Source organism: Bombina bombina, unplaced genomic scaffold, assembly GCF_027579735.1.
Source record: "Bombina bombina isolate aBomBom1 unplaced genomic scaffold, aBomBom1.pri scaffold_598, whole genome shotgun sequence".
Lineage (NCBI taxonomy): Eukaryota > Metazoa > Chordata > Amphibia > Anura > Bombinatoridae > Bombina > Bombina bombina.
The window spans coordinates 213076-240674 of NW_026513066.1; the positions used below are offsets into that span (position 1 = coordinate 213076).

Here is a 27599-nt window from a genome sequence, read left to right on the forward strand (position 1 = left end):
TGCCGAGCTCTTCATTCCATTCCTCGACCGTCAGTGGCTCAGTGTATGGAGGTAATCGAGGGTAGCGGCAATGGACATAGTTCCGTTTGCTCGCTTGCATCTCAGACCATTGCAACTATGCATGCTCAAACAGTGGAATGGGGATTATGCGGATTTATCTCCTCATATAAATCTGGATCAAGAGACCAGAGACTCTCTTCTTTGGTGGTTGTCACAGGATCATCTGTCCCAGGGAATGTGTTTCCGCAGGCCAGCATGGGTCATAGTGACGACGGACGCCAGTCTATTGGGCTGGGGTGCAGTCTGGAATTCCCTGAAAGCACAGGGTGTGTGGACTCAGGAGGAGGCTCTCCTCCCGATCAATATTCTAGAACTGAGAGCGATATTCAACGCACTTCAGGCGTGGCCTCAGCTGGCTTCGGCCAGATTCATAAGATTCCAGTCGGACAATATCACGACTGTAGCATATATCAATCATCAGGGGGGAACAAAGAGTTCTCTAGCGATGATAGAGGTTACCAAAATAATTCGATGGGCAGAGACTCACTCTTGCCATCTATCAGCAATCTATATCCCAGGAGTGGAGACCTGGGAAGCGGATTTTCTAAGTCGTCAGACTCTTCATCCGGGGGAGTGGGAACTCCATCCGGAGGTGTTTGCACAATTGATTCATCAATGGGGCACACCGGAATTTGATCTGATGGCGTTTTGTCAGAACGCCAAACTTCCTTATTACGGGTCCAGATCAAGGGGTCCTCAAGCAGTACTGATAGATGCTCTAGCAGTACCCTGGTCGTTCAACCTGGCTTATGTGTTTCAACTATTTTCTCTCCTTCCTCGTTTAATTACCAGAATCAAACAGGAGAGAGCTTCAGTGATTTTGATAGCAGCTGCGTGGCCACGCAGGACTTGGTATGCAGACCTGGTGGAGATGTCATCTCTTCCATCATGGACTCTGCCACTGAGACAGGACCTTCTGATTCAAGGTCCGTTTCAGCATCCAAATCTAGTTTCTCTGCGGCTGACTGCCTGGAGATTGAACGCTTGATTTTTTTTAAAAAAAAATTTTTATTTATTTTTTTATTTATTTTAAATTTCTGTTTATTATAGCCATTCAAAACACGACAACAGATCATAATATCAACAAAATTATTGTCACGCAGGACAAGCAAAAAAGAGAAAAATTTACCAACAATGTCTTCTCTATAGAAACACGGGCATACCATCAAAAAATAAGAGAACAATTTTTAAACTACATTTTGTCCTTATAAATTTAATCCTATTCATTAACAATATACTGGCTAATATTTACCTCCTGTACACGAATAAAAACACAAAAACAAAAAACGACATGATCAACAACAACATAAAAAAAGCTTGATTTTATCCAAGCGGGGATTCTCTGAGTCGGTCATAGATACCTTGATTCAGGCTCGAAAGCCTGTCACTGTGCGAATCCAAAGGCTACTCATGGAGTAAGATCAGGATTCCTAGGATTTTGTCCTTTCTCCAAGAAGGATTGGAGAAGGGGCTATCAGCTAGTTCCCTAAAGGGACAGATATCTGCTTTATCAATTTTACTGCACAAGCGTCTGGCAGATGTTCCAGACGTTCAGTCGTTCTGTCAGGCTTTAGTTAGAATCAAGCCTGTGTTTAAACCTGTTGCTCCGCCATGGCGTTTGAATTTGGTTCTTAAAGTTCTTCAAGGGGTTCCGTTTGAACCTATGCATTCCATAGATATTAAGCTTCTATCTTGGAAAGTTCTGTTTTTAGTTGCTATCTCTTCGGCTCGAAGAGTTTCTGAACTATCTGCATTGCAATGCGACTCGCCTTATCTTGTTTTCCATGCTGATAAGGTGGTTTTGCGTACCAAACCTGGATTCCTTCCTAAGGTTGTTACTAATAAGAATATTAATCAGGAGATTATTTTTCCTTCTCTGTGTCCTAATCCTTCCTCTAAGAAGGGGAGCGTCTGTTGCACAACTTGGACGTAGTTCGTGCTTTGAAGTTTTACTTGCAAGCGACCAAAGATTTCCGTCAAACATCTTTGTTTGTTGCCTTATCTGGAAAACGTAGAGGTCAAAAAGCTACGGCTACCTTTCTTTTTGGCTGAAAAGCATCATCCGTTTGGCATACGAGACTGCTTGATTGCAGCCTCCTGAAAGATTATCAGCTCACTCTACTAGAGCGGTGGCTTCCACATGGGCTTTTAAAAATGCTTCTGGTGAACAGATTTGTAAGGCTGCGACTTGGTCTTCGCTTCATACCTTTTCCAAATTTTCCAAATTTGATACCTTTGCTTCTTCGGAGGCTTTTTTTTGGGATAAAAGTTCTTCAAGCAGTGGTGCCTTTTGTTTAGCTATCTGTCTTGTCTCTCCCGTTCATCCGTGTCCTGTAGCTTTGTTATTGTATCCCACAAGTAAAGAATGAATCCGTGGACTCGTCGTACCTTCTAGAAGAAAAGTAAATTTATGCTTACCTGATAAATTAATTTCTTCTATGGTACGACGAGTCCACGGCCCGCCCTGTCATTTTAAGACAGATTATATTTTTTGATTTTAAAGTTCAGTCACCGCTGCACCTTTTAGTTTCTCCTTTTTCTTCCTGTACCTTCGGTCTAATGACTGGGGGGTGGAGCTAAGGGAGGAGCTATATAGACTGCTCTGCTGTGGTGCTTTTGCCACTTCCTGTTAGCAGGAGGATAATATCCCACAAGTAAAGGATGAATCCGTGGACTCATCGTACCATAGAAGAAATTAATTTATCAGGTAAGCATAAATTTACTTTTTCGTTCCTCCTCTTCCTCTTCTGTTAAACAGGAAGGGAATTATTCTCAAGCCAAACCCACCTGGAAACCTAACCAGGGTTGGAACAAGGGTAAACAATCCAAGAAACCTGCCGCTGCTACCAAGACAGCATGAAGGGGCGGCCCCCGATCCTGGACCGGATCTAGTAGGGGGCAGACTTTCTCTATTTATTTGTCCTGGCTTGGATAAGAGACGTTCAGGATCCCTGGACACTAGAAATCGTGTCTAAAGGATATCAGTTGGAGTTCAAAAATTCCTTCCCAAAGGGAAGATTTCTTCTTTCACGATTGTCTGTAGACCAGATAAAAAGAGAGGCGTTCTTACGTTGTGTAGAAGACCTCTCCACCATGGGAGTAATTTGTCCCGTTCCAATACAGGAACAGGGTCAGGGGTTTTACTCAAATCTTTTTGTGGTTCCCAAAAAAGAGGGAATGTTCCGTCCCATTTTAGATCTCAAGAGTCTAAACAAGTTTCTCAGAGTTCTATCCTTGAAGATGGAGACTATCCGGACAATTCTCCCATTGATCCAGGAGGGTCAATATGACTACCGTGGACTTAAAGGATGCATATCTTCATATTCATATGCACATATATCATCACCAGTTTCTAAGGTTTGCCTTTCTGAACAAACATTTTCAGTTCGTGGCTCTTCCTTTCGGGCTGGCCACGGCACCCAGGATCTTCACAAAGGTTCTAGGGTCTCTGCTAGCCGTTTTTAGACTGTGGGGCATTGCAGTGGCGCCTTATCTGGACAATATTCTGATCCAAGCGTCGTCTTATCAACTAACAAAGTTTCATACCGACATGGTTTTGTCCTTTCTAAGGACTCACGGGTGGAAGGTGAATCTAGAAAAGAGTTCACTAACTCCACAGACAAGGGTTCCTTTCCTGGGAACTCTAATAGACTCTCTATCCATGAAAATCTTCTTGACGGAGGTCAGAAGGTTAAAGATTCTGAATACATGCCGAGCCCTTCAGTCCAATCCTCGGCCAACAGTGGCTCAGTGCATAGAGGTAATTGGATTGATGGTGGCGGCAATGGACATTATTACGTTTGCTCGTTTTCATCTCGGACCTCTACAACTGAGCATTCTCAGACAGTGGAATGGAGATTATGCAAATTTGTCTCCTCAGATAGATCTGGATCAGGAGACAAGAGACTCTTCTTTGGTGGTTGTCACAGGATCATCTGTCCCAAGGGACGTGCTTCTGCAGACCCTCATGGGTTATAGTGACAACGGACACCAGTCTACTAGGATTGGGTGCAGTCTGGAATTCCCTGAAGGCTCAGGGTGTGTGGACAACCGGATCGGAGTCTCCTCTTCAGTATTCTGGAGTTGAGGGAAATATTCAATGCTCTTCAGGCTTGGCCTCAGTTAGCTTCGGCAAAGTTCATCCGATTTCAGTCGGACAACATCACGACTGTGGCTTGCATCAATCATGAGGGAGGAACAAGGAGTTTCTTGGCGATGACAGAAGATAATTTGGTGGGCGGAGGCTCACTCTTGTTATCTGTCAGCAATCTACATCCCAGGAGTAGACAACTGGGAAGCAGATTTCTTGAGCAGACAAACGCCACTCCCCCGGAGGTCTTTGCCACTCTGATTCTCAGATGGGGCAGGCCGGAGCTGGATCTCATGGCGTCAGAATGCCAAGCTCCCGAGATACGGATACAGTTCCAGGTATCCTCAGGCCGAACTGATAGATGCCTTGGCAGGGCCTTGGTCGTTCAACCTAGCTTATGTGTTCCCTCCATTTGCTCTCCTTCCCCGGGTGATTGCTAGAGTCAAACAGGAGAGGCCTTCTGTGATGCTCATCACTCCTGCGTGGCCTCGCAGGACTTGGTATGCCGATCTGATGGACATGTCATCTCTGCCACCGTGGAAACTTCCATTGAGGCAAGACCCTTCTCATTCAGGGATCCTTCCATCATCCGAATCTAATTTCTCTGCAGCTGACTGCTTGGAGATTGAACGTTTGATTTTATCTAAGCGGGGGTTTTCTGATGCGGTCATTGATAACTTAATTCAGGCATGCAAGCCTGTTACTGGAAAGATTTACCAAAAGATATGGCGTAAATATATTTATTGGTGCGAATCCAAAGGCTACTCATGGAGTAGGGTTCGGATTCCCAGGATTTTATCTTTTCTCCAAGGAGGATTGGAGAAAGGGTTGTCAGCAAGTTCTTTAAAAGGACAGATTTCTGCTTTGTCTATTTTGTTACACAAGCGTCTGGCAATGTTCCAGATGTTCAATCTTTTTGTCAGGCCCTCACTAGAATCAGACCTGTGTTTAGACCAATTGCTCCTCCTTGGAGTTTGAATTTAGTTCTTAATGTTCTTCAAGGGGTTCCGTTTGAACCTATGCATTCCATAGATATTAGGTTATTATCTTGGAAAGTTTTTTATTTTTGGTTGCTATTTCTTCTGCTTGCAGAGTTTCTGAGCTTTCGGCATTACAATGTGATTCTCCTTATCTTATTTTCCATTCTGATAAGGTGGTGTTACGTACCAAACTTGGTTTTCTTCCTAAGGTTGTTTCTAACAAGAATATTAATCAGGAAATTGTTGTTCCTTTCTTGTGTCCTAACCCTTCTTCTAAGATGGAACGTATGTTAAATAATTTGGACGTAGTCCGTGCCTTAAAGTTCTACTTGCAGGCGGCTAAGGATTTTCAGCAAATATCTTCATAATTTGTTGTTTTTGCTGGGAAACGTAGGGGGTCGGAAGGCTTCGGCTACCTCTTTCTTTTTGGCTGAGGAGTATCATCCGTGTTGCATATGAGACTGCTGGACAGCAGCCTCCAGAACGAATTTCGGCTCATTCTACTAGGGCTGTGGCTTTCTCATGGGCATTTAAAAACGATGCTTCTGTTGAACAGATTTGCAAGGCTGCGACTTGGTCGTCTCTTCACACTTTTTCCAAATTTTCCAAATTTGATACTTTTGCCTCGTCTGAGGCTGTTTTTGGGAGAAAGGTTCTTCAAGCAGTGGTGCCTTCCGTGGTTCCTGTCTTGTCCCTCCCTTTCATCCGTGTCCTATAGCTTTGGTATTGTATCCCATAAGTAAGGATGAAATCCGTGGACTCGTCATATCTTGTAAAAGAAAAGGAAATTTATGCTTACCTGATTAATTTATTTCTTTTACGATATGACGAGTCCACGGCCCTCCCTGTCATATTTTTTTTTTTATATCGACAGGTTTTTATTTTTGTTAAACTTCAGTCACCTCTGCTCCTTGGCTTTTCCTTTCTCTTCCTAACTTCGGTCGAATGACTGGGTTGAGGGGGAAGGGAGTATCTATTTATGCAGCTCTGCTGTGGAGCTCTTTGCATCCTCTTGCTGATAGGAGGCGATATCCCATATGTAAGGATGAAATCCGTGGACTCGTCATATCGTAAAAGAAATAAATTTATCAGGTAAGCATAAATGTCCTTTTCATAATCTGGATGTGGCTCGATCTTTGAAGTTTTATCTTCAAGCTACTAAGGATTTTAGACAAACTTCTTCCTTGTTCATCTACTTTGGGAAGCGTAAGGGTCTGAAGGCCTCTTCGACTTTCTTATCTTTTTGGTTGAGAAGTGTTTTACGCTTAGCTTATGAGTCAGTGGGACATAGACCTCCTCAGAGGATTACGGCTCATTCCACTAGAGCGGTGGCTTCCTCTTGGGCCTTTAGGAACGAGGCCTCTATGGATCAGATTTGTAAAGCGGCCTATCCTCCTTACATAATTTTTCAAAGTTCTTCAAATTTGATGTTTTTGCTTCAGCGGAATCAGCTTTTTGTAGGATGGTTTTGCAGGCTGTGGTGCACTCAGATTAGGGTCCGCCTTTCTTTTACCCCTCCCGTTATCAATCCGTGTCCTCTAGAGCTTGGGTATAGTTTTCCCAACAGTAAGGAATGATGCTGTGGACTCTCCTCATATTAAGAAGGAAAACATAAATTATGCTTACCTGATAACTTAATTCCCTTCTGTATGAGGAGAGTCCACGGCCCCCGCCTGTATACTCCGATGGGCGGACCAAAATTTGTTTTTCTCTTCCGGCACCATTTATACCCCGATATTTCTCCTACTGTTCCGTGTTCCCTTGGCCGAATGACTGGGATATGAGGGAAGTAGGGGGAGTATATAAGCCTTTGGCTGGGTGTCTTTGCCTCCTCCTGGTGGCCAGGTTCAGTATTTCTCAACAGTAAGGAATTATGCCGTGGACTCTCCTCGTACAGAAGGAAATTAAATTATCAGGTAAGCATAATTTGTTTTTTTTCTTCATGAAAAAAGTAAAACAAAATAATAATCCAATCTTATTGAAATCCAAACTATCTTAAAGGGAATTTTATCACCAATTTTGCTTTGTTCTCTTGGTATTCATAGTGGAAAGCTTAACCTAGGAGGTTCATATGCTAATTTCTTAGACCTTGAAGGCCACCTCTTTTCAGAATGCATTTTAAGTTTTTCACCACTAGAGGGTGTTAGTTCATGTGTTTCATATAGATAACACTGTGCTCATGCATGTGAAGTTATCTGGGAGCCAGCACTGATTGGCTAAACTGCAAGTCTGTAAAAAGAGCTGAAATAAAGGGGCAGTTTGCAGAGGCTTAGATACAAGATAATCACAGATGTAAAAAGTATATAAATATAACTCTGTTGGTTATTCAAAACTGGGGAATGGGTAATAAAGGGATTATATTTTAAAACAATAAAAATGTTGGTGTAGACTGTCCCTTTAAAAGCAGTGGCTTGTCATTTGATCGCTGTGACTGGCCGTCAGTGATCACATGACCATGAGCCACTTTTTTATGTATCACTGGACTGCCTCCCTCCTGATTCATCTAGTGATTGGCCACTGGGGCAGACTAGTATTTAGGGTCAATTTTTAGTTTACAACTGTGATTGTATACACAGTAACTGTCATTTTTGATAGTTACTGTACTGCTGCTGGCTAGTCTCACATGCAGGCTTCCAGCAGTAGCATTAGATACATGCTGATCACAGAGTGTATCTCATGAATTAGAAGCATTTCACTGACAGTCTTGGGATAACAGGCACTCCCTGTCCCTGTGATAGCTAGTCTGGGGGGTCCATTATGCTATTTCTGCATTGCCTCAGTTCTGAGGTGCAGGACAGGAGCAACACAGGCAAGCTAACAGCCCAGGACACAGCCGCCGTACAAGGTACAGCACTGGTCCTTAAAGTGAATGTAAATTTTCTCTACTTTGAACGTTTATCTTATTTGCTTTTTAGTGTACAATTCAAACCGCCACTTTTTTTTTTTTTTTTTTTAAATGTAAAATAAATATTATACTTTTATTACCAATTTGGTCCGTTTTATGGACCAGCTCCTCCCATCCACAACTTCCTGATTTTGTTCCATGTTACATATACAGCGGTCCCACCCGCTGTTTACGTAGAGGAAATGCGCGCTATCGGCACATCTGCGCATGCGTTACACGCCAATGTAATTGTATAGTAACATAGTATTTAATGAATGAAAACATTAATTGAATACTATCGTTGAAGACAGTACAGCAGCGATCGAGCCAGCCCCTGTATGATCGCTACATACCTTGCGATCCAAAATTGGGGAATAAATTACTAAGACCCAAAATCGTTGAAGAGCGCATGCGCAAAATGTGAACGCGTGTCTGAGATCAGTATTAGAACAGCGCTCTAATGCAAGCACATTACGGACGCATGACGTAGAGAAAAAGGTTTGGTCCCCTCGTGGTGGATTCACTGATTGGTTGACAAGATCGAGCCTACTATGTCAATCAATCATCAAAGATGGCGGGCGGAGGATTAAAAGTACGATCACAGCTATCTAAATACAAAATACTCGGTAAATACAAATTTATTACAAAAATCATCAATTAAAGTATACCTATTTTCAAATACATTTTAATGCTGTGTTTAGCAGCCATAATGACTTTACATTCACTTTAAGGGGTTAACTGAATTTTTTAAATGCCAGCTCTGTCTCTTTTTTTTTACCAGCTTCATAAAATATTAACATGTATTGGAGATGTTTTATCATTGAATTGTGCATTCTTCTAACTTTTAATAGATGCTGTACGTGAAGGAAGTTTCCTGGACTTTAGTGAATCAACAGAAAAACATCCCACAGAGTGTGTCCCTCAAAATAAAGCATCAGAGCCAGTGAACACTGAAGGTAAGTTTTTAATTACACAATTAAGTCATTAAACATATACCTGCCCTTATTAGATCAATAAAATTACCAGCCTTGAAAAATGAACTGCTTGGTATTTGTAAAGTTCTTTCTGCAAAATAAATCTTGATTGGAATACAGGTCCCTTTTTAAAATATTGCTATTATCATATTGCTTTTAACGTTGAGACAACAGCGAGGTGAGTACCTTTTAAAATGTGTTCCTAGGGCATATCAGAGAGCAAATCACCTTCTCAGAGAGTTTCTCAAACCTATGGATAGTATACATGTACTTATGTGAGCTAAATGGACAAGCAGAATCAAAGTGGCATTAGAAGCAAATAGGAGGTTTAAAGCAGCAGCATGATCTTTGCAATGCCAAACCTAAAGCGGAATGTGTACATTTCATGAATGTCAAAACTTTGCATTGAAATATTACAAACAAGTTTCAAAAATTGGAGAAGTAAACCCCTGCTGTTAATTTAAAAGTAAATAAAATGCCAGGGTATACACAGTCAAACAGTATCTCCTAAGCCTAAATCCTAGTAGTATAAAACATACATCCTGGTCTGCAGTATGCTTGACTGAAGATAATCCTTCTAACCAGCCATACAGATGGGCAGAAGAGCACATGAATCCAGCAATGAATAGCTGAAACACCCACACTTTTTCCTGCTTCTTAAAGGTTTTGCTGAAATCTAGAGCCAGAAATCGTTAACCGTGTGGGCAATGTATCTGGTGTTTTTCTCAGAAATGCACTTGAATGTTAGTGGCCCACATGATAATGCCAGTGACAGGCAGCCTGCCCTGTAGAGAGATGCAGCTCCATGTAATGTGGTGTTTGATGTATTCTACTGTTCACTTTTGTTGACTATAAAGCGTAAAAGATAGAAATCGGGGGAGAGTGTAAGGAAAGACCTGGCCTTCTCCATCAAACTTCTTTGGAGAAAAATGCCAGCAGATGGATCTGAAGAGGTTAACACTACACTACAGCTTCTATTAACATACAGTTAGCTGCATGCCTTGTGACTATTCCAGTAGCTCCATATTAATCGGTGCATGGTGCATCATGAACGTAGAAAGCATATTTAAAAACTGGTGGGAATTGAGATGTGGAAATGTTGCTGAAGGTATAGAAGGTCCCATACATTCATTATATGTAGTAACTTCACACACATGCAGGGAAGTGTATTATTAGAGGGATAGTCTAGTCAAAATTAAACTTTCATGATTCAGATAGAGCATGTAATTTTAAGCAACTTTCTAATGTACTCCTATCTCTATTTGAAAAAGCAAAAATGTAAGCTTAAGAGCTGGCCCATTTTTGGTTCAGCAACTGGGTTATGTTTTAGAAATGAGTCTTCTACATGGCTAGAATTGTCTACCGACACAACATCAACTTTACCGGACATCACATTTCCTATTACATGTTTTTGCTGGTCTTCAGTTGGTGTGCAAGGATCCAGTGTTCTCACCACCTCGACAGCTATGTTTCCCACTGTGCTATCATTGGCTTCCATGATCTCCCAAGCTCCATAATCCTCTGCATTTTCGCAGATTCCTGCACACTTCCCCGTCTCCTAAGAATCATCGACAATCTCCACAAGTGGGGCTGCACATCCAGAGCAATTTGCATCCGGTGGGATTAAGTCCATCAGAACATTAAGAAGCAGTTGCTTAAGGGTTTTGAAATGGTAGTGTCTAACTGCGTTGTGTGGTTTACCCATTTATATAGCTGGGTGTCTACATTCGCAAAGTAACTGTTCTGCTCATCCTCAGTTAGCATAGTTGTAATAGTATTGGTAGCAGGCAAGTGTATAAGAGAAAGGTATTCAGGATCCCTTGTTGCAGTGTAATTTTCACTGCCTAACCTGGTTTACGGGGGGGGGTATTGAGATCTGTCAAATGGTCCGCCGTTGCAGGCCTCAATTTTCCGTATCAGAGTCCAGGGGTCACTCTCATAGCAAACGTATGCTTAATTCAATTAGCAGATTATTAAGAAACAAAAATGCAAGGTTGTTGGGACAGGCGGATTATCTTATTCACTTCTGGAGCTCCTGATATTGACATAGTGGTGCCCAGACACGCCACCTATATTACGTAAAAATGGGGAAGGGGGTGCTTTTTCTTTCCTAAGATATGGTGAGTCCACATCGTCATCATTTACTGTTGGGAATATCACTCCTAGCCAGCAGGAGGAGGCAAAGAGCACCACAGCCAAGCTGTTAAGTATCACTCCCCTTCCAACAAACCCAAAGTTATTCTCTACGGGGGCTATTTCATTGGTTCTCTGTTATCGGTCGTAGAGATTCATCTCTTACCTCCCTTTTTAGATCGACGATATACTCTTATATATATATATATATATATATATATATATATATATATATATATATATATATATATATATATATACCATTACCTCTGCTGATTTTCGTTTCAGTACTGGTTTGGCTTTCTACAACATGTAGATGAGTGTCCTGGGGTAAGTAAGTCTTATTTTCTGTGACACTCTAAGCTATGGTTGGGCACTTTTTTATAAAGTTCTAAATATATGTATTCAAACATTTATTTGCCTTGACTCAGGATGTTCAACATTCCTTATTTTCAGACAGTCAGTTTCATATTTGGGATAATGCATTTGAATCAATCATTTTTCTTACCTTAAAATTTGACTTTTTCCCTGTGGGCTGTTAGGCTTGCGGGGGCTGAAAATGCTTCATTTTATTGCGTCATTCTTGGCGCAGACTTTTTTGGCGCAAATTTTTTTTCTGTTTCCGGCGTCATACGTGTCGCCAGAAGTTGCGTCATTTTTTACGTTCTTTTGCGCCAAAAGTGTCGGCGTTCCGGATGTGGCGTCATTTTTGGCGCCAAAAGCATTTAGGCGCCAAATAATGTGGGCGTCTTATTTGGCGCTAAAAAAATATGGGCGTCACTTTTGTCTCCACATTATTTAAGTCTTATTTTTTATTGCTTCTGGTTGCTAGAAGCTTGTTCACTGGCATTTTTTCCCATTCCTGAAACTGTCTTTTAAGGAATTTGTTCAATTTTGCTTTATATGTTGTTTTTTCTATTACATATTGCAAGATGTCCCACGTTGCAACTGAGTCAGAAGATACTTCTGGAAAATCGCTGCCTGGTACTGGTGCTACCAAAGCTAAGTGTATCTGCTGTAAACTTTTGGTAGCTTTTCCTCCAGCTGTTGTTTGTATTGAATGTCATGACAAACTTGTTAATGCAGATAATATTTCCTTTAGTAAAGTTACATTACCTGTTGCTGTTCCGTCAACATCTAATACTCAGAGTGTTCCTGATAACATAAGAGATTTTGTTTCTAAATCCATTAAGAAGGCTATGTCTGTTATTCCTCCTTCTAGTAAACATAAAAAGTCTTTTAAAACTTCTCATTGTTCAGATAAATTTTTAAATGAACATCATCATTCTGATTCTGATAATAGTTCTTCTGGTTCAGAGGATTCTGTCTCAGAGGTTGATGCTGATAAATCTTCATATTTATTTAAAATGGAATTTATTCGTTCTTTACTTAAAGAAGTCCTAATTGCATTAGAAATTGAGGATTCTGGTCCTCTTGATACTAAATCTAAACGTTTAGATAAGGTTTTTAAATTTCCTGTAGTTATTCCAGAAGTTTTTCCTGTTCCTGGTGCTATTTCTGAAGTAATTTCCAGGGAATGGAATAATTTGGGTAATTCATTTAATCCTTCTAAACGTTTTAAGCAATTATATCCTGTGCCATCTGACAGATTAGAGTTTTGGGACAAAATCCCTAAGGTTGATGGGGCTGTCTCTACTCTTGCTAAGCGTACTACTATTCCTACGGCAGATGGTACTTCCTTTAAGGATCCTTTAGATAGGAAAATTGAATCCTTTATAAGAAAAGCTTATTTGTGTTCAGGTAATCTTCTTAGACCTGCTATATCGTTGGCTGATGTTGCTGCAGCTTCAACTTTTTGGTTGGAAGCTTTAGCGCAACAAGTAACAGATCATAATTCTATTAGCATTATTATTCTTCTTCAACATGCTAATAATTTTATTTGTGATGCCATTTTTGATATTATCAGAGTTGATGTCAGGTATATGTCTCTAACTATTTTAGCTAGAAGAGCTTTATGGCTTAAAACTTGAAATGCTGATATGTCTTCTAAGTCTACTCTACTTTCCCTTTCTTTCCAGGGTAATAAATTATTTGGTTCTCAGTTGGTTTCTATTATCTCAACTGTTACTGGAGGGAAAGGAACCTTTTTACCACAGGATAAAAAATCTAAAGGTAAATTCAGGTCTAATAATCGTTTTCGTTCCTTTCGTCACAACAAGGAACAAAAGCCTGATCCTTCATCCTCAGGAGCGGTATCAGTTTGGAAACCATCTCCAGTCTGGAATAAATCCAAGCCTTTTAGAAAATCAAAGCCAGCTCCTAAGTCCACATGAAGGTGCGGCCCTCATTCCAGCTCAGTTGGTAGGGGGCAGATTACGTTTTTTCAAAGAAATTTGGATCAATTCCGTTCACAATCTTTGGATTCAGAACATTGTTTCAGAAGGGTACAGAATTGGTTTCAAGATAAGACCTCCTGCAAAGAGATTTTTTCTTTCCCAGTAAATCCAGCGAAGGCTCAAGCATTTCTGAAATGTGTTTCAGATCTAGAGTTAGCTGGAGTAATTATGCCAGTTCCAATTCTGGAACAGGGGCTGGGGTTTTATTCAAATCTCTTCATTGTACCAAAGAAGGAGAATTCCTTCAGACCAGTTCTGGATCTAAAAATATTGAATCGTTATGTAAGGATACCAACATTTAAAATGGTAACTGTAAGGACTATCCTGCCTTTTGTTCAGCAAGGGCATTATATGTCTACAATAGATTTACAGGATGTATATCTGCATATTCCGATTCATCCAGATCACTATCAGTTTCTGAGATTCTCTTTCCTAGACAAGTATTACCAGTTTGTGGCTCTGCCGTTTGGCCTAGCAACAGCTCCAAGAATTTTTACAAAGGTTCTCGGTGCCCTTCTGTCTGTAATCAGAGAACAGGGTATTGTGGTATTTCCTTATTTGGACGATATCTTGGTACTTGCTCAGTCTTCACATTTAGCAGAATCTCATACGAATCGACTTGTGTTGTTTCTTCAAGATCATGGTTGGAGGATCAATTTACTAAAAAGTTCATTGATTCCTCAGACAAGGGTAACCTTTTTGGGTTTCCAGATAGATTCAGTGTCCATGACTCTATCTTTGACAGACAAGAGACGTCTAAAATTGATATCAGCTTGTCGAAACCTTCAGTCACAATCATTCCCTTCAGTAGCCTTATGCATGGAAATTCTAGGTCTTATGACTGCTGCATCGGACGCGATCCCCTTTGCTCGTTTTCACATGCGACCTCTTCAGCTCTGTATGCTGAACCAATGGTGCAGGGATTACACAAAGATATCTCAATTAATATCTTTAAAACCGATTGTACGACACTCTCTGACGTGGTGGACAGATCACCATCATTTAGTTCAGGGGGCTTCTTTTGTTCTTCCGACCTGGACTGTAATTTCAACAGATGCAAGTCTTACAGGTTGGGGAGCTGTGTGGGGGTCTTTGACGGCACAAGGGGTTTGGGAATCTCAGGAGGTGAGATTACCGATCAATATTTTGGAACTCCGTGCAATTTTCAGAGCTCTTCAGTCTTGGCCTCTTCTAAAGAGAGAATCGTTCATTTTTTTTCAGACAGACAATGTCACAACTGTGGCATACATCAATCATCAAGGAGGGACTCACAGTCCTCTAGCTATGAAAGAAGTATCTCGAATTCTGGTTTGGGCGGAATCCAGCTCCTGTCTAGTTTCTGCGGTTCATATCCCAGGTATAGACAATTGGGAAGCCGATTATCTCAGTCGCCAAACGTTGCATCCGGGCGAATGGTCTCTTCACCCAGAGGTATTTCTTCAGATTGTTCAAATGTGGGGACTTCCAGAAATAGATCTGATGGCCTCTCATCTAAACAAGAAACTTCCCAGGTATCTGTCCAGATCCAGGGATCCTCAAGCGGAAGCAGTGGATGCATTGTCACTTCCTTGGAAGTATCATCCTGCCTATATCTTTCCGCCTCTAGTTCTTCTTCCAAGAGTGATCTCCAAGATTCTGAAGGAATGCTCGTTTGTTCTGCTGGTAGCTCCAGCATGGCCTCACAGGTTTTGGTATGCGTATCTTGTCCGGATGGCTTCTTGCCAACCGTGGACTCTTCCGTTAAGACCAGACCTTCTGTCGCAAGGTCCTTTTTTCCATCAGGATCTCAAATCCTTAAATTTAAAGGTATGGAGATTGAACGCTTGATTCTTAGTCAAAGAGGTTTCTCTGACTCTGTGATTAATACTATGTTACAGGCTCGTAAATCTGTTTCTAGGGAGATATATTATAGAGTCTGGAAGACTTATATTTCTTGGTGTCTTTCTCGTCATTTCTCCTGGCATTCTTTTAGAATTCCGAGAATTTTACAGTTTCTTCAGGATGGTTTGGATAAAGGTTTGTCTGCAAGTTCCTTGAAAGGACAAATCTTTGCTCTTTCTGTTCTTTTTCACAGAAAGATTGCTAATATTCCTGATATTCATTGTTTTGTACAAGCTTTGGTTCGTATAAAACCTGTTATTAAGTCAATTTCTCCTCCTTGGAGTTTGAATTTGGTTCTGGGGGCTCTTCAAGCTCCTCCGTTTGAACCTATGCATTCATTGGACATTAAATTACTTTCTTGGAAAGTTTTGTTCCTTCTGGCTATCTCTTCTGCCAGAAGAGTCTCTGAATTATCTGCTCTTTCTTGTGAGTCTCCTTTTCTGATTTTTCACCAGGATAAGGCGGTGTTGCGAACTTCTTTTGAATTTTTACCTAAGGTTGTGAATTCCAACAACATTAGTAGAGAAATTGTGGTTCCTTCATTATGTCCTAATCCTAAGAATTCTAAGGAGAAATCATTGCATTCTTTGGATGTAGTTAGAGCTTTGAAATATTATGTTGAAGCTACTAAGACTTTCCGAAAGACTTCTAGTCTATTTGTTATCTTTTCCGGTTCTAGGAAAGGTCAGAAGGCCTCTGCCATTTCTTTGGCATCTTGGTTGAAATCTTTAATTCATCATGCTTATGTCGAGTCAGGTAAAACTCTGCCTCAAAGGATTACAGCTCATTCTACTCGGTCAGTTTCTACTCCCTGGGCGTTTAGGAATGAAGCTTCGGTTGATCAGATTTGCAAAGCAGCAACTTGGTGGTCTTTGCATACTTTTACTAAATTCTACCATTTTGATGTGTTTTCTTCTTCTGAAGCTCTTTTTTTTTTTTCTTCTTCTGAAGCTCTCTTGCGTGGAAAGATCCACATCTTGGGTAGTCATTATCCCATACGTCACTAGCTCATGGACTCTTGCTAATTACATGAAAGAAAACATAATTTATGTAAGAACTTACCTGATAAATTAATTTCTTTCATATTAGCAAGAGTCCATGAGGCCCACCCTTTTTGTGGTGGTTATGATTTTTTTGTATAAAGCACAATTATTCCAATTCCTTATTTTTTATGCTTTCGCACTTTTTTCTTATCACCCCACTTCTTGGCTATTCGTTAAACTGATTTGTGGGTGTGGTGAGGGGTGTATTTGTAGGCATTTTGAGGTTTGGGAAACTTTGCCCCTCCTGGTAGGAATGTATATCCCATACGTCACTAGCTCATGGACTCTTGCAAATATGAAAGAAATGAATTTATCAGGTAAGTTCTTACATAAATTATGTTTTTTTCTTCGTTCTCTTGCTATCTTTATTTGAAAAATAAAGTCCAGAACCTTGGACAGCACTTGTTTATTTGTGGATGAATGTATCCACCAAACAGCAAAAACAACCCAGGTTGTTCACTACAATGGGCCGGCATCTAAACTTACATTCTTGCTTTTCAAATAAAGATAGCAAGATAATGAAGAACTTTTGCTAAAAGGAGTAAATTTGAAAGTTGCTTAAAATTGCATCTGAATCACAAAAGAAAAAATTTGGCTTCAGTGTCCCTTTAAGACAGGTTATTTTTTTTACTAAACCTCAGGGACCTCTACACCTTTGTGTTTGTGGGAAGGGGAGTGATACTTAACAGGTTGGCTGTAGTGCTCTTTGCCTCCTCCTGCTGGCCAGGAGTGATATTCCCAACAGTAAATGATGACTTTGTGGACTCGCCATATCCGGAAATAAATTTATCAGGTAAGCATTTTTTTGTTGTTGCAGTTTTCTTTATAACCATTTCTACAAAATTAGTAGCTAAATAAAAATACCGCCAAATAGATTTTGTTGTCCTGATGTTAGGTATACTCCATATGTGTGTCTCCAAGTAATTTATAGCAAATATTGGCCAGTTACTACAAATATTGAATTATTGATCACTGAGCCTGATACCTGCATGCAGTGGGGCACACTAGTATTTAGGCTCTATTTTAAAGAGCATATGCTAAATCACTTGAAAGTGAAGAAGCATAATTGTAAAAGGCTGGCAAAATAATATTGCATGAACATATCTATGTAATAAATATTTTACCTCCGCCTTCAGCTCACAATAGTAAGTTCTCACTTTACAAAAATAGCCCATCAGCAGTGCTGAGATAGTGCTTTGCTTTGTGATCTCATGAGGTTTCATAATAAACTTCCTTAAACTGGGTAGGAAATAACATGACTGTGCCTGCCTTATGCCAGATGCACACTCCCTTACAAGTCCTGGGACTGGTATCCTGATTAGCTGCGTAAAGTTCCTTTAAAATGGGATGTGGCTACTGAAGAAATTTTGATGTAAAATATCTTCCTTTTTTACAAATAGATGTACAGGGGGTATTTTCTATTTAACTTTTTACAGATATGCTACTTAAAGTGCTTTAAAATTTGGGTATCATGTCCCTCAAATATACAATCACTCTGGCTAGCTGTCAGAGTGATTGTATACACAGTAACAGTCATTTTTGACAGTTACTGTACTGCTGCTGGCTAGCCTCACATGCTGGCTTTCAGCAGTAGTATGAAAAGCCTGCTGAAACTGAATGGCATGGGATAAGAGGGACACCCCATCCCTGGGGTCTCCTCCATTACGCTATTTCTGCACTGCCTCACCCCTAAGGCATGCAGAAATAGTGCAAACGCGGCAACAGAAGTGCTAGAACACAGCCATCGTACAGAGATTTTGATATCCCAGCTCTGTCTAACTTCATAAAATGTATAAAAATGTATTTGCGAGGTTTCATCAATAAATCGTGCATTCTTTTCTTCTTTAACGGAGAGTCCACAGCTGCATTCATTACTTTTGGGAATTCAGAACATGGCCACCAGGAGGAGGAAAATATACCACTGCCAAAAGCTTAAATACCTCCCCCACTTCCCTCATCCCCCAATCATTCTTTGCCTTTCTTCACAGGAGGTTGGCAGAGAAGTGTCGGAAGATTCAAGATAGTCTTATGGAGGGTAGTACTCTTCGGAATGGGACTGGAGTTTTAAGTAGTCCTGTCAGCCTTTCAGTGAGAGCATGGATGATGCAGGGAGAGTCTTTCTGCGAAACCATCCCGATTCATATTAACAGCTCCTTAGCAATCAGTGTTGACGAGTTTCGCTGCCTGCTTTATTCACTGAAGTCCATGTTAGAAGCAAGGCTATTATCTTTCACACTTGAAGGGCCGTGTTACTGTTCGACGGCGTAGATTCCGGTAAGATCGTTTAATTTTACTTTGATATGGAAATGTAATGTGAACGAAGAAGTCAGGGTCTCAGTGGGACTCCTTTATCTTATGGAATCGAGGGTTAATATCTCCTGAGGGGGGTTATTGAACAGGGGAGACTTTAATCATGTTTGTGATTCTGTCTGCTAATGTGTAGTGATACTTGGACTCGTGGCTTTATCGGAACATAACAGCCTTTTTGTCAGGCTGCACGGCCCTTATGGTTTTGTCGCATTCTCTTTGGCCTGCACGGTGTACCTTGTGACCAGGCGTGGTCACGTTTCTAGTCTCTATTTCCGTATTTGTGACCGCGTGGCGACTGAGAGAGTCTGTTTCGCTAGTTTTCTGGGTCATAGGAGGTGGTGAGTGCCCCAGCCATTGGAGGTGTGAGGTGCTGTTTTTATTTTTTCTATCCATAAATTCTATCAAAGTTATGGAGCATTATGATTTTTTTGGAGACGGATGTCTCTGATTCCGATTCTACTTCTTGCAAAGAGTATGAAATGGCCCGGGTAATCCATGCTCATCAGTTATGTTCCGCATGCCATTTTAGTGTGCTCTTTTCTCCCGAAACAGGGAACTTGGAGTCCACCGAGCCATCCGCCCCTGGGTACCCCATATCCCGTGGGACGAGTACCCTAAAACCTACTTTGGCTACACAAGCTGGTGTTCATAATGCCGTTACCCCTTCTCCGGAAAGGTGGCTCGTTCCCTCCAGAGGTTAAGACACTGTGCTGTGTGGCCATTTCTTTGGCACTGGTGCATTTACATCTTTCATGGAGGGAGACGTTAGTGAGATACTGTCAGTGTTCGGTTAACCAGGGCTCGTCAATCAGGGCATCGTCTGGGTCAGATCAGCCCTCTGGGGAAGCGGATTCCTCTGAGGCTTCAGGGGCCCAATCCTCAGGTTGGGGTTGTTAGTTCCCCTGGCGGAGCTAAAGTTTGCTTTTTGTTATAGACTGGCGCACCTACGTGTCCTGCTGCGGCATGTTTTGGCAGTGCTGGAGGACCCCAGTCCTGATGGGTTGAAAGGTCCTCGGTCTTCCGTCCCGGACGGCAAATTGGGTTATACATGGGGGGATGAAGTTAATCTCCTTGTCTCCAATTTACTTTTTCTTTGGGGTATCTTATTCCAGTTCTGTGCTTCGGACGAGTAGAGTCTCTGATTGGCTGGTCCTGTTAGTGTACCCACTTTTCTTGGGTGTTCACCTAAGAGTGCTGCCCTCTTTCTTTCATGTAATTAGCAAGAGTCCACGAGCTAGTGACGTATGGGATATACAATCCTACCAGGAGGGGCAAAGTTTCCCAAACCTCAAAATGCCTATAAATACACCCCTTACCACACCCACAATTCAGTTTTACAAACTTTGCCTCCTATGGAGGTGGTGAATTAAGTTTGTGCTAAGATTTCTACGTTGATATGCGCTTCTCAGCATTTTTTAAGCCTGATTCCTCTGAGTACAGTGAATGTCAGAGGGATGTGAAGGGAGTATCGCCTATTGAATGCAATGGTTTTCCTCACGGGGATCTATTTCATAGGTTCTCTGTTATCGGTCGTAGAGATTCATCTTCTACCTCCCTTTTCAGATCGACGATATACTCTCATATTCCATTACCTCTACTGATATCCTTTTCAGTACTGGTTTGGCTATCTGCTATATGTGGATGGGTGTCTTTTGGTAAGTATGTTTTCATTACTTAAGACACTCTCATCTATGGTTTGGCACTTTATGTATTTATATAAAGTTCTAAATAAATGTATTGTACTTATATTTGCCATGATTCAGGTTTTCAGTATATTTCCTTTTTGCAGACTGTCAGTTCCATATCTGGGAAATGTTATTTTTATGAAAATGTATTTCTTACCTGGGGTATAGTCTCTTTTCAAATTGACTGTCTTTTAAATTTGCGGGCAGAATTAGGCTCACAAGGGCGCAAAATACCAAAGTTTATACATCATTCTTGGCGCAAGATTTTTTGGCGTAAAGTTACGTTCATTGACGCAAATTCGTCATTTCCGGCGTCTTAGTTGACGCTGAGTCCTTCACAAGGTTGCGTCATCTATGACGCGGGTGTGTCGTTTTCGGACATTTTTGGCGCCAAAAATATTTTTCTGTTTGTTGTGCGTCATACTAGGCTCCAAATATTTTATTATTTAAGACCCCATTCCTATATAAGGAAATTGATCATTTTGCTTTATATGTTGTTTTTTTCTCTTACATTTGCAAGATGTCTCAATCTGATCCTATCTCAGAATTCACTGTTGGTGGATCCCTGGTGCCTGATAACAGTTCTACCAAAGCTAAGGTCATTAGTTGTAAACTTGTGGAGATTATACCTCCAGCTGTGGTTTGTAATAGTTGTCATGATAAACTTTTACATGCAGAAAATGTATCCATCAGTAGTAGTTCATTACCTGTTGTTGTTCCCTCAACATCTAATGCACAAGATATACCTGTAGATTTAAAAGAATTTATTTCTGATTCTATTCAGAAGGCTTTGTCTGCCATTCCGCCTTCTAATAAACGTAAAAGGTCTTTTAAAACTTCTCATAGAGTTGATGAAATTTCAAATGACCGGCAACATACTGAATTATCCTTCTCTGACGAGGATCTATCTGATTCAGAAGATCCTGTCTCAGATATTGACACTGACAAATCTTATTTCAAATGGAGTATATTCGTTCTTTTTTGAAAGAAGTGTTGATTACATTAGATATGGAGGAAATCACTCCTTGATATTAAAACTAGTAAACATTTAAATTCTGTTTATAAACCTCCTGCGGTTATTCCAGAGGTTTTTCCAGTTCCTGATGATATTTCTGATATGATTTCTAAAGAATGGAATATGCCTGGTGGTACTTTTATTCCTTCTTCAAGGTTTAAAAAATGGTATCTTTGCCAGCAGTTAGATTGGAGTTTTGGGAAGAGATCTCCAAAGTTGATGGGGCTATCTCTACTGTTACAAAACGTACTACTATTCCTACGGAATATAGTACTTCTTTTAAAGATCCTTTAGATAGGAAACTTAAATCTTGTCTAAGGAAGGCTTATTTATATTCAGGTCATCTTCTTAGGCCTAAAATAGAAAATTTGAGAAGCGCTCTATCTAATGGCTAAAGACACTATACTACCAATAACATCAAATGATGAGCGGAGACTAAAGATTGTTAATGGTATAATACCTGATAAAATAACCCAATAGTAGTATCCCATTGTTTCTCAATACTTCTGCGATAAGAAAACGTAGAACCTGAAACCTCTCAGTGCAGTAAACAAATAACACTGTTGATCATCCTAAATTCAAATGTAAAGTAGACTTTAGTTTATTTCATCAAACATAAATCATAAAACAATATCATATACTAACAAGCGAGTGCGCACTCTTTAATAAAATAAAAACCAAGCGGTTAAACACATAAGCATCTGTGTAAGTAAATGACCATCTGATATGTGGTTTCTCTAATAGTCACGTGTTTTTTACTGGTCAGTAATATCCTTAGAATATCGTCGCAAGAAATTTAAAAGTTGAAGCGGTTATTTTGAAAGTACATATAGTAATCTGTATATAAACTGTTGCAAAATGTAATAAAAAGTCAATTGCTTCCACTTAACATGACAGGCACGGAGTTTATATGTAAACAGCCAATCCTAGTGGCGGCAACAAAACAGTCTTATTATATTTCCACAACAGAGTGGTAGTTATGCCGTCAGCTTTCCGAACAGTGGTCTCCTCACACCACTTATTCTCGCCCCTATCCGGCCTGTATCGATCCCAATTACCTTGACTTCTGGTTATACGCTAGGAAGTCCTGTTGTATTCTCAGGCTGTCAGATCTCCTTAACGGCCGGATGGGTTCAGACGGATTCAGTGGTGGTTTAGCTCCTTGTGATTATACACCTGTATTTTCCTTTATCTTGTTTATCCTTCTTGCGGTCTTACAAATATCCTAGCAACAGTTCAATCCTTCAACTTTTACAGTTCAGATGAATACATTTTCCCTTGAATCATAGTCCAGCACAACAATCTACGCGTTTCAGCTCATATAGAGCCTTTATCAAGATACTCTGAGTTTCCATCGTCTTTATATAGGCCTTTTTAATTAGACCAGGTGTTTTCTCCTCTACTCTTCGATCTTAAAGAGATAGTTTCAGATTGTAATTTTTCACATTCGTTAACTTAAAGGGATCCCTATAAATTATTGAAATAGTAAAATGGACCCCAAAAAATAACTAAAATAGGATATAACATATATGCTTGTAGTTTATCTAACCGTAATATCTCGAGTGTATATAAAAATTAATTACGTGATAATATTTAAAATTATTACATATAAAAGGCAACAAACCATACTCATATTTTTCTTTTGGTAAATTAATAAGTACCCAATATTAAAACTTACAATTCTAAAATATATAAAAAAAAACATATAAACAGTTAAAAAAAACTAGAACATCATGTATAAATAATTACATTTAGAAAATTCTGTGTGCAACATTACATTTAAGAATTACATTCATCGTTCAATGGATACCCACAATTTAAAAATACAATAATAAAACGTAACAGAAATCAATAATATCATTAATATTACATATGTATAAAAGGGTTAAGATCCAGTTCTGCGTTTAAGCCAAAAGGATGTGTAACCCTTTTATACATATTTAATATTAATATTATTGATTTCTTATACATGATATTCTAGTTTTTTAACTGTTTATATGGTTTTTTTTTATATATATTTTAGAATTGTAAGTTTTAATATTGGGTACTTATTAATTTACCAAAAGAAAAATATGAGTATGGTTTGTTGCCTTTTTATATGTAATAATTTTAAATATTATCACGTAATTTTTATATACATTCGAGATATTACGGTTAGATAAACTACAAGCATATATGTTATATCCTATTTTAGTTATTTTTTGGGATCCATTTTAGTATTTCAATAATTTATAGGGATCTCTAAGTTAACGAATGTGAAAAATGACCATCTGAAACTATCCCTTTAAGATCGAAGAGTAGAGGAGAAAACACCTGGTTTAATTAAAATGGCCTATATAAGGACGATGGAAACTCAGAGAGCATCTTGATAAAGGCTCTATATGAGCTGAAACGCGTAGATTGTTGTGCTGGACTATGAGTCAAGGGAAAATGTATTCATCTGAACTGTAAAAGTTGAAGGATTGAACTGTTGCTAGGATATTTGTAAGACCGCAAGAAGGATAAACAGGATCAAGGAAAATACAGGTGTATAATCACAAGGAGCTAAACCACCACTGAATCCGTGTGAACCCATCCGGCCGTTAAGGAGATCTGACAGCCTGAGAATACAACAGGACTTCCTAGCGTATAACCAGAAGTCAAGGTAATTGGGATCGATACAGGCCGGATAGGGGCGAGAATAAGTGGTGTGAGGAGAGCACTGTTCGGAAAGCTGACGGCATAACTACCACTCTGTTGTGGAAATATAATAAGACGGTTTTGTTGCCGCCACTAGGATTGGCTGTTTACATATAAACTCCGTGCCTGTCATGTTAAGTGGAAGCAATTGACTTTTTATTACATTTTGCAACAGTTTATATACAGATTACTATATGTACTTTCAAAATAACCGCTTCAACTTTTAAATTTCTTGTGACGATATTCTAAGGATATTACTGGCCAGTAAAAAACACGTGACTATTGGAGAAACCACATATCAGATGGTCATTTACTTACACAGCTGCTTATGTGTTTAACCGCTTGGTTTTTATTTTATTAAAGAGTGCACACTCGCTTGTTAGTATATGATATTGTTTTATATTGTTTTATGATTTATGTTTGATGAAATAAACTAAAGTCTACTTTACATTTGAATTTAGGATGATCAACAGTGTTATTTGTTTACTGCAGGTTCTACGTTTTCTTATCGCAGAAGTATTGAGAAACATTGGGATACTACTATTGGGTTATTTTATCAGGTATTATACCATTAACCATCTTTAGTCTCCGCTCATCATTTGATGTTATTGGTAGTATAGTGTCTTTAGCCATTAGATAGAGCGCTTCTCAAATTTTCTATTTTAACCTTACTTATAATATTGACTGTCACACAGGTACAGTATTGAGAAGCTTGACACTATTTCTCTTAGTGTGGGTATTTCTAATATTTTACATCTTCTTAGGCCTGCAATTTCTTCGGCTGATGTTGCAGCTGCTTCAACTTTTTGGTTGGAAACTTTAGCGCAACAAGTATCGGATCATGATTTGTCTAGCATTGTTAAGTTGATTCAACATTCTAATAATTTAATTTGTGATGCCATTTTTGATATCCTCAAAATTGATGTTAAATCTATGTCTTTAGCTATTTTAGCTAGAAGAGCTTTGTGGCTCAAATCTTGGAATGCTGATATGACTTCTAAGTGCAGATTGCTATCTCTTTCGTTCCAAGGTAATACATTATTTGGTTCTCAGTTGGATTCAATAATTTCAACTGTCACTGGGGGGGAAGGGAGTTTTTTTGCCTCAGGATAAAAAAACCTAATGGCAAATCTAAAGCTTTTAACTGTTTTCGTCCCTTTCGACATAAGGAACAGAAATTGAATCCTTCCCCAAAGGAATCTGTTTCTAATTGGAAGCCTTCCTCAAATTGGAATAAATCCAAGCCATTTAAGAGATCAAAGCCAGCCCTCAAGGCCGCATGAAGGTGCGGCCCTCATTCCAGCTCAGCTGGTAGGGGGCAGATTATTTTTTTATAAAGATGTTTGAATCCAATGATTTTGGACCAAATTAATCCAGAGTATTGTGTCTCAGGGGTACAGAATAGGATTCAGAGTAAGACCGCCTGTGAGAAGATTTTTTCTCTCACGCTTTCCAGAGAACTCAGTAAAGGCTCAAGCTTTCCTGAAGTGTGTTTCAGACCTGGAGGAACAGGGTCTGGGCGTTTTATTCAAATCTATTCATTGTCCCAAAGAGAGAAAATTAATTCAGACCAGTTTTGGATCTAAAGATTTTGAATCGATATGTAAGAGTACCAACTTTCAAAATGGTGACTATAAGGACTATTCTGCCTTTTGTTCAACAAGGGCATTACATGTCCACAATAGACTTACAGAATGCATATCTTCATATTCCGATTCATCTGGATCACTATCAGTTCATGAGATTCTCTTTTCTAGACAAGCATTACCAATTTGTTGCTCTTCCTTTTGGCCTAGCAACAGCTCCAAGAATCTTTTCAAAGGTTTGCGGTGTCCTACTCTCTGTAATCAGAGAGCGGGGTATTGCGGTATTTCCTTATTTGGACGGTATCTTGGTACTCGCTCAGTCTTTACGTTCTGCAGAATCTCACGTGAATCAACTTGTGTTGTTTCTTAAGACATGGTTGGAGGATCAATTTACCAAAAAGTTATTTGATTCCTCAGACAAAGGTAACTTTTTTAGGTTTCCAGATAGATTCAGTGTCCATGACTTTGTCTCTAACGGACAAGAGACATTTTAAATTGGTTGCAGCCTGTCGGAACCTTCAGTCTCAGTCATTCCCTTCAGTAGCTATGTGCATGGAAGTTTTAGGTCTCATGACTGCAGCATCGGACGTGATCACCTTTGCTCGTTTTCATATGAGTCCTCTTCAGCTTTGTATGCTGAACCAATGGTGCAGGGATTATACAATGATATCACAATTAATATCCTTAAATCCCAATGTTCGACTTTCTCTGACTTGGTGGTTAGATCACCATCATATAATTTAAGGGGCCTCTTTTGTTCGTCCAACCTAGACTGTGATCACAACAGATGCGAGTCTTTCAGGTTGGGGAGCTGTTTGGGGATCTCTGACAGCACAAGGGGTTTGGAAATCTCAAGAGGCGAGATTACCTATCAATATTTTGGAACTCCGTGCAATTCTCAGGGCTCTTCAGTTTTGGCCTCTGTTGAAGAGAGAACCATTCATTTGTTTTCAGACAGACAAAATCACAACTGTGGCATATGTCAATTAGGGTGGGACTCAGTCCTCAAGCTATGAAAGATGTATCTCGGATACTTGTTTGGGCGGAATCAAGCTCCTGTCTAATTTCTGCGGTTCATATCCCAGGTATAGACAATTGGGAAGCGGATTATCTCAGTCGTCAGACTTTACACTTGGGAGAATTGTCTCTCCACCCAGATGTGTTTTCTCAAATTGTTCAGATGTGGGGGATTCCAGAAATAGATCCAGGGATCCTCAGGCGGAAGCAGTGGATGCATTGACACTTACTTGATATCAACCTGCTTATATTTTCCCGCCTCTAGTTCTTCTTCCAAGAGTGATCTCCAAAATCATCATGGAGCAATTGTTTGTGCTGCTGGTGGCTTCAGCATGGTCTCACAGGTTTTGGTATGTAGATCTTGTTCGGATGTCCAGTTGCCAACCTTGGCCACTTCCTTTAAGGCTAGACCTATCTTAAGGTCCATTATTCCATCAGTATCTCAAATCATTAAATTTGAAGGTATGGAGATTGAACGCTTAGTCATAGAGGTTTCTCTGACTCAGTGATTAATACTATGTTGCAGGCTCGTTAATCTGTTTCTAGAAAGATTTATTATTGAGTTTGGAAGACTTACATTTCATGGTGTTCTTCTCATAAATTCTCTTGGCATTCTTTTAGAATTCCTAGAATTACAGGTTCTTCAGGATGGTTTGGATAAAGGTTCATCTGCAAGTTCCTTGAAAGGACAAATTTTTGCTCTTTCTGTTTTATTCCACAGGAAAATTGCTAAACTTCCTGATATTCATTGTTTTGTGCAGGCTTTGGTTTGTATCAAGCCTGTCATTAAGTCGATCTCTCCTCCTTGGAGTCTTAATTTGGTTTTGAAGGCTTTACAGGCTCCTCCATTTGCCTATGCATTTTTGGACATTAAACTACTTTGCGGACTTCATTTAAATTCTTAC

The 27599-nt window shown here is 39.8% G+C and overlaps 1 protein-coding gene across 1 annotated transcript in view; it reads left to right on the forward strand.

Annotated features, from left to right (window-relative positions):
• LOC128644688 (uncharacterized) overlaps window positions 1-27599 on the forward strand; it is a 213371-nt gene that overhangs the window by 148807 nt on the left and 36965 nt on the right. Inside the window, exon 4 of the mRNA XM_053697201.1 lies at window positions 8866-8970. Within this exon, the coding sequence (XP_053553176.1) occupies window positions 8866-8970 (105 nt within the window). The remainder of the gene's footprint in view (window positions 1-8865; window positions 8971-27599) is intronic.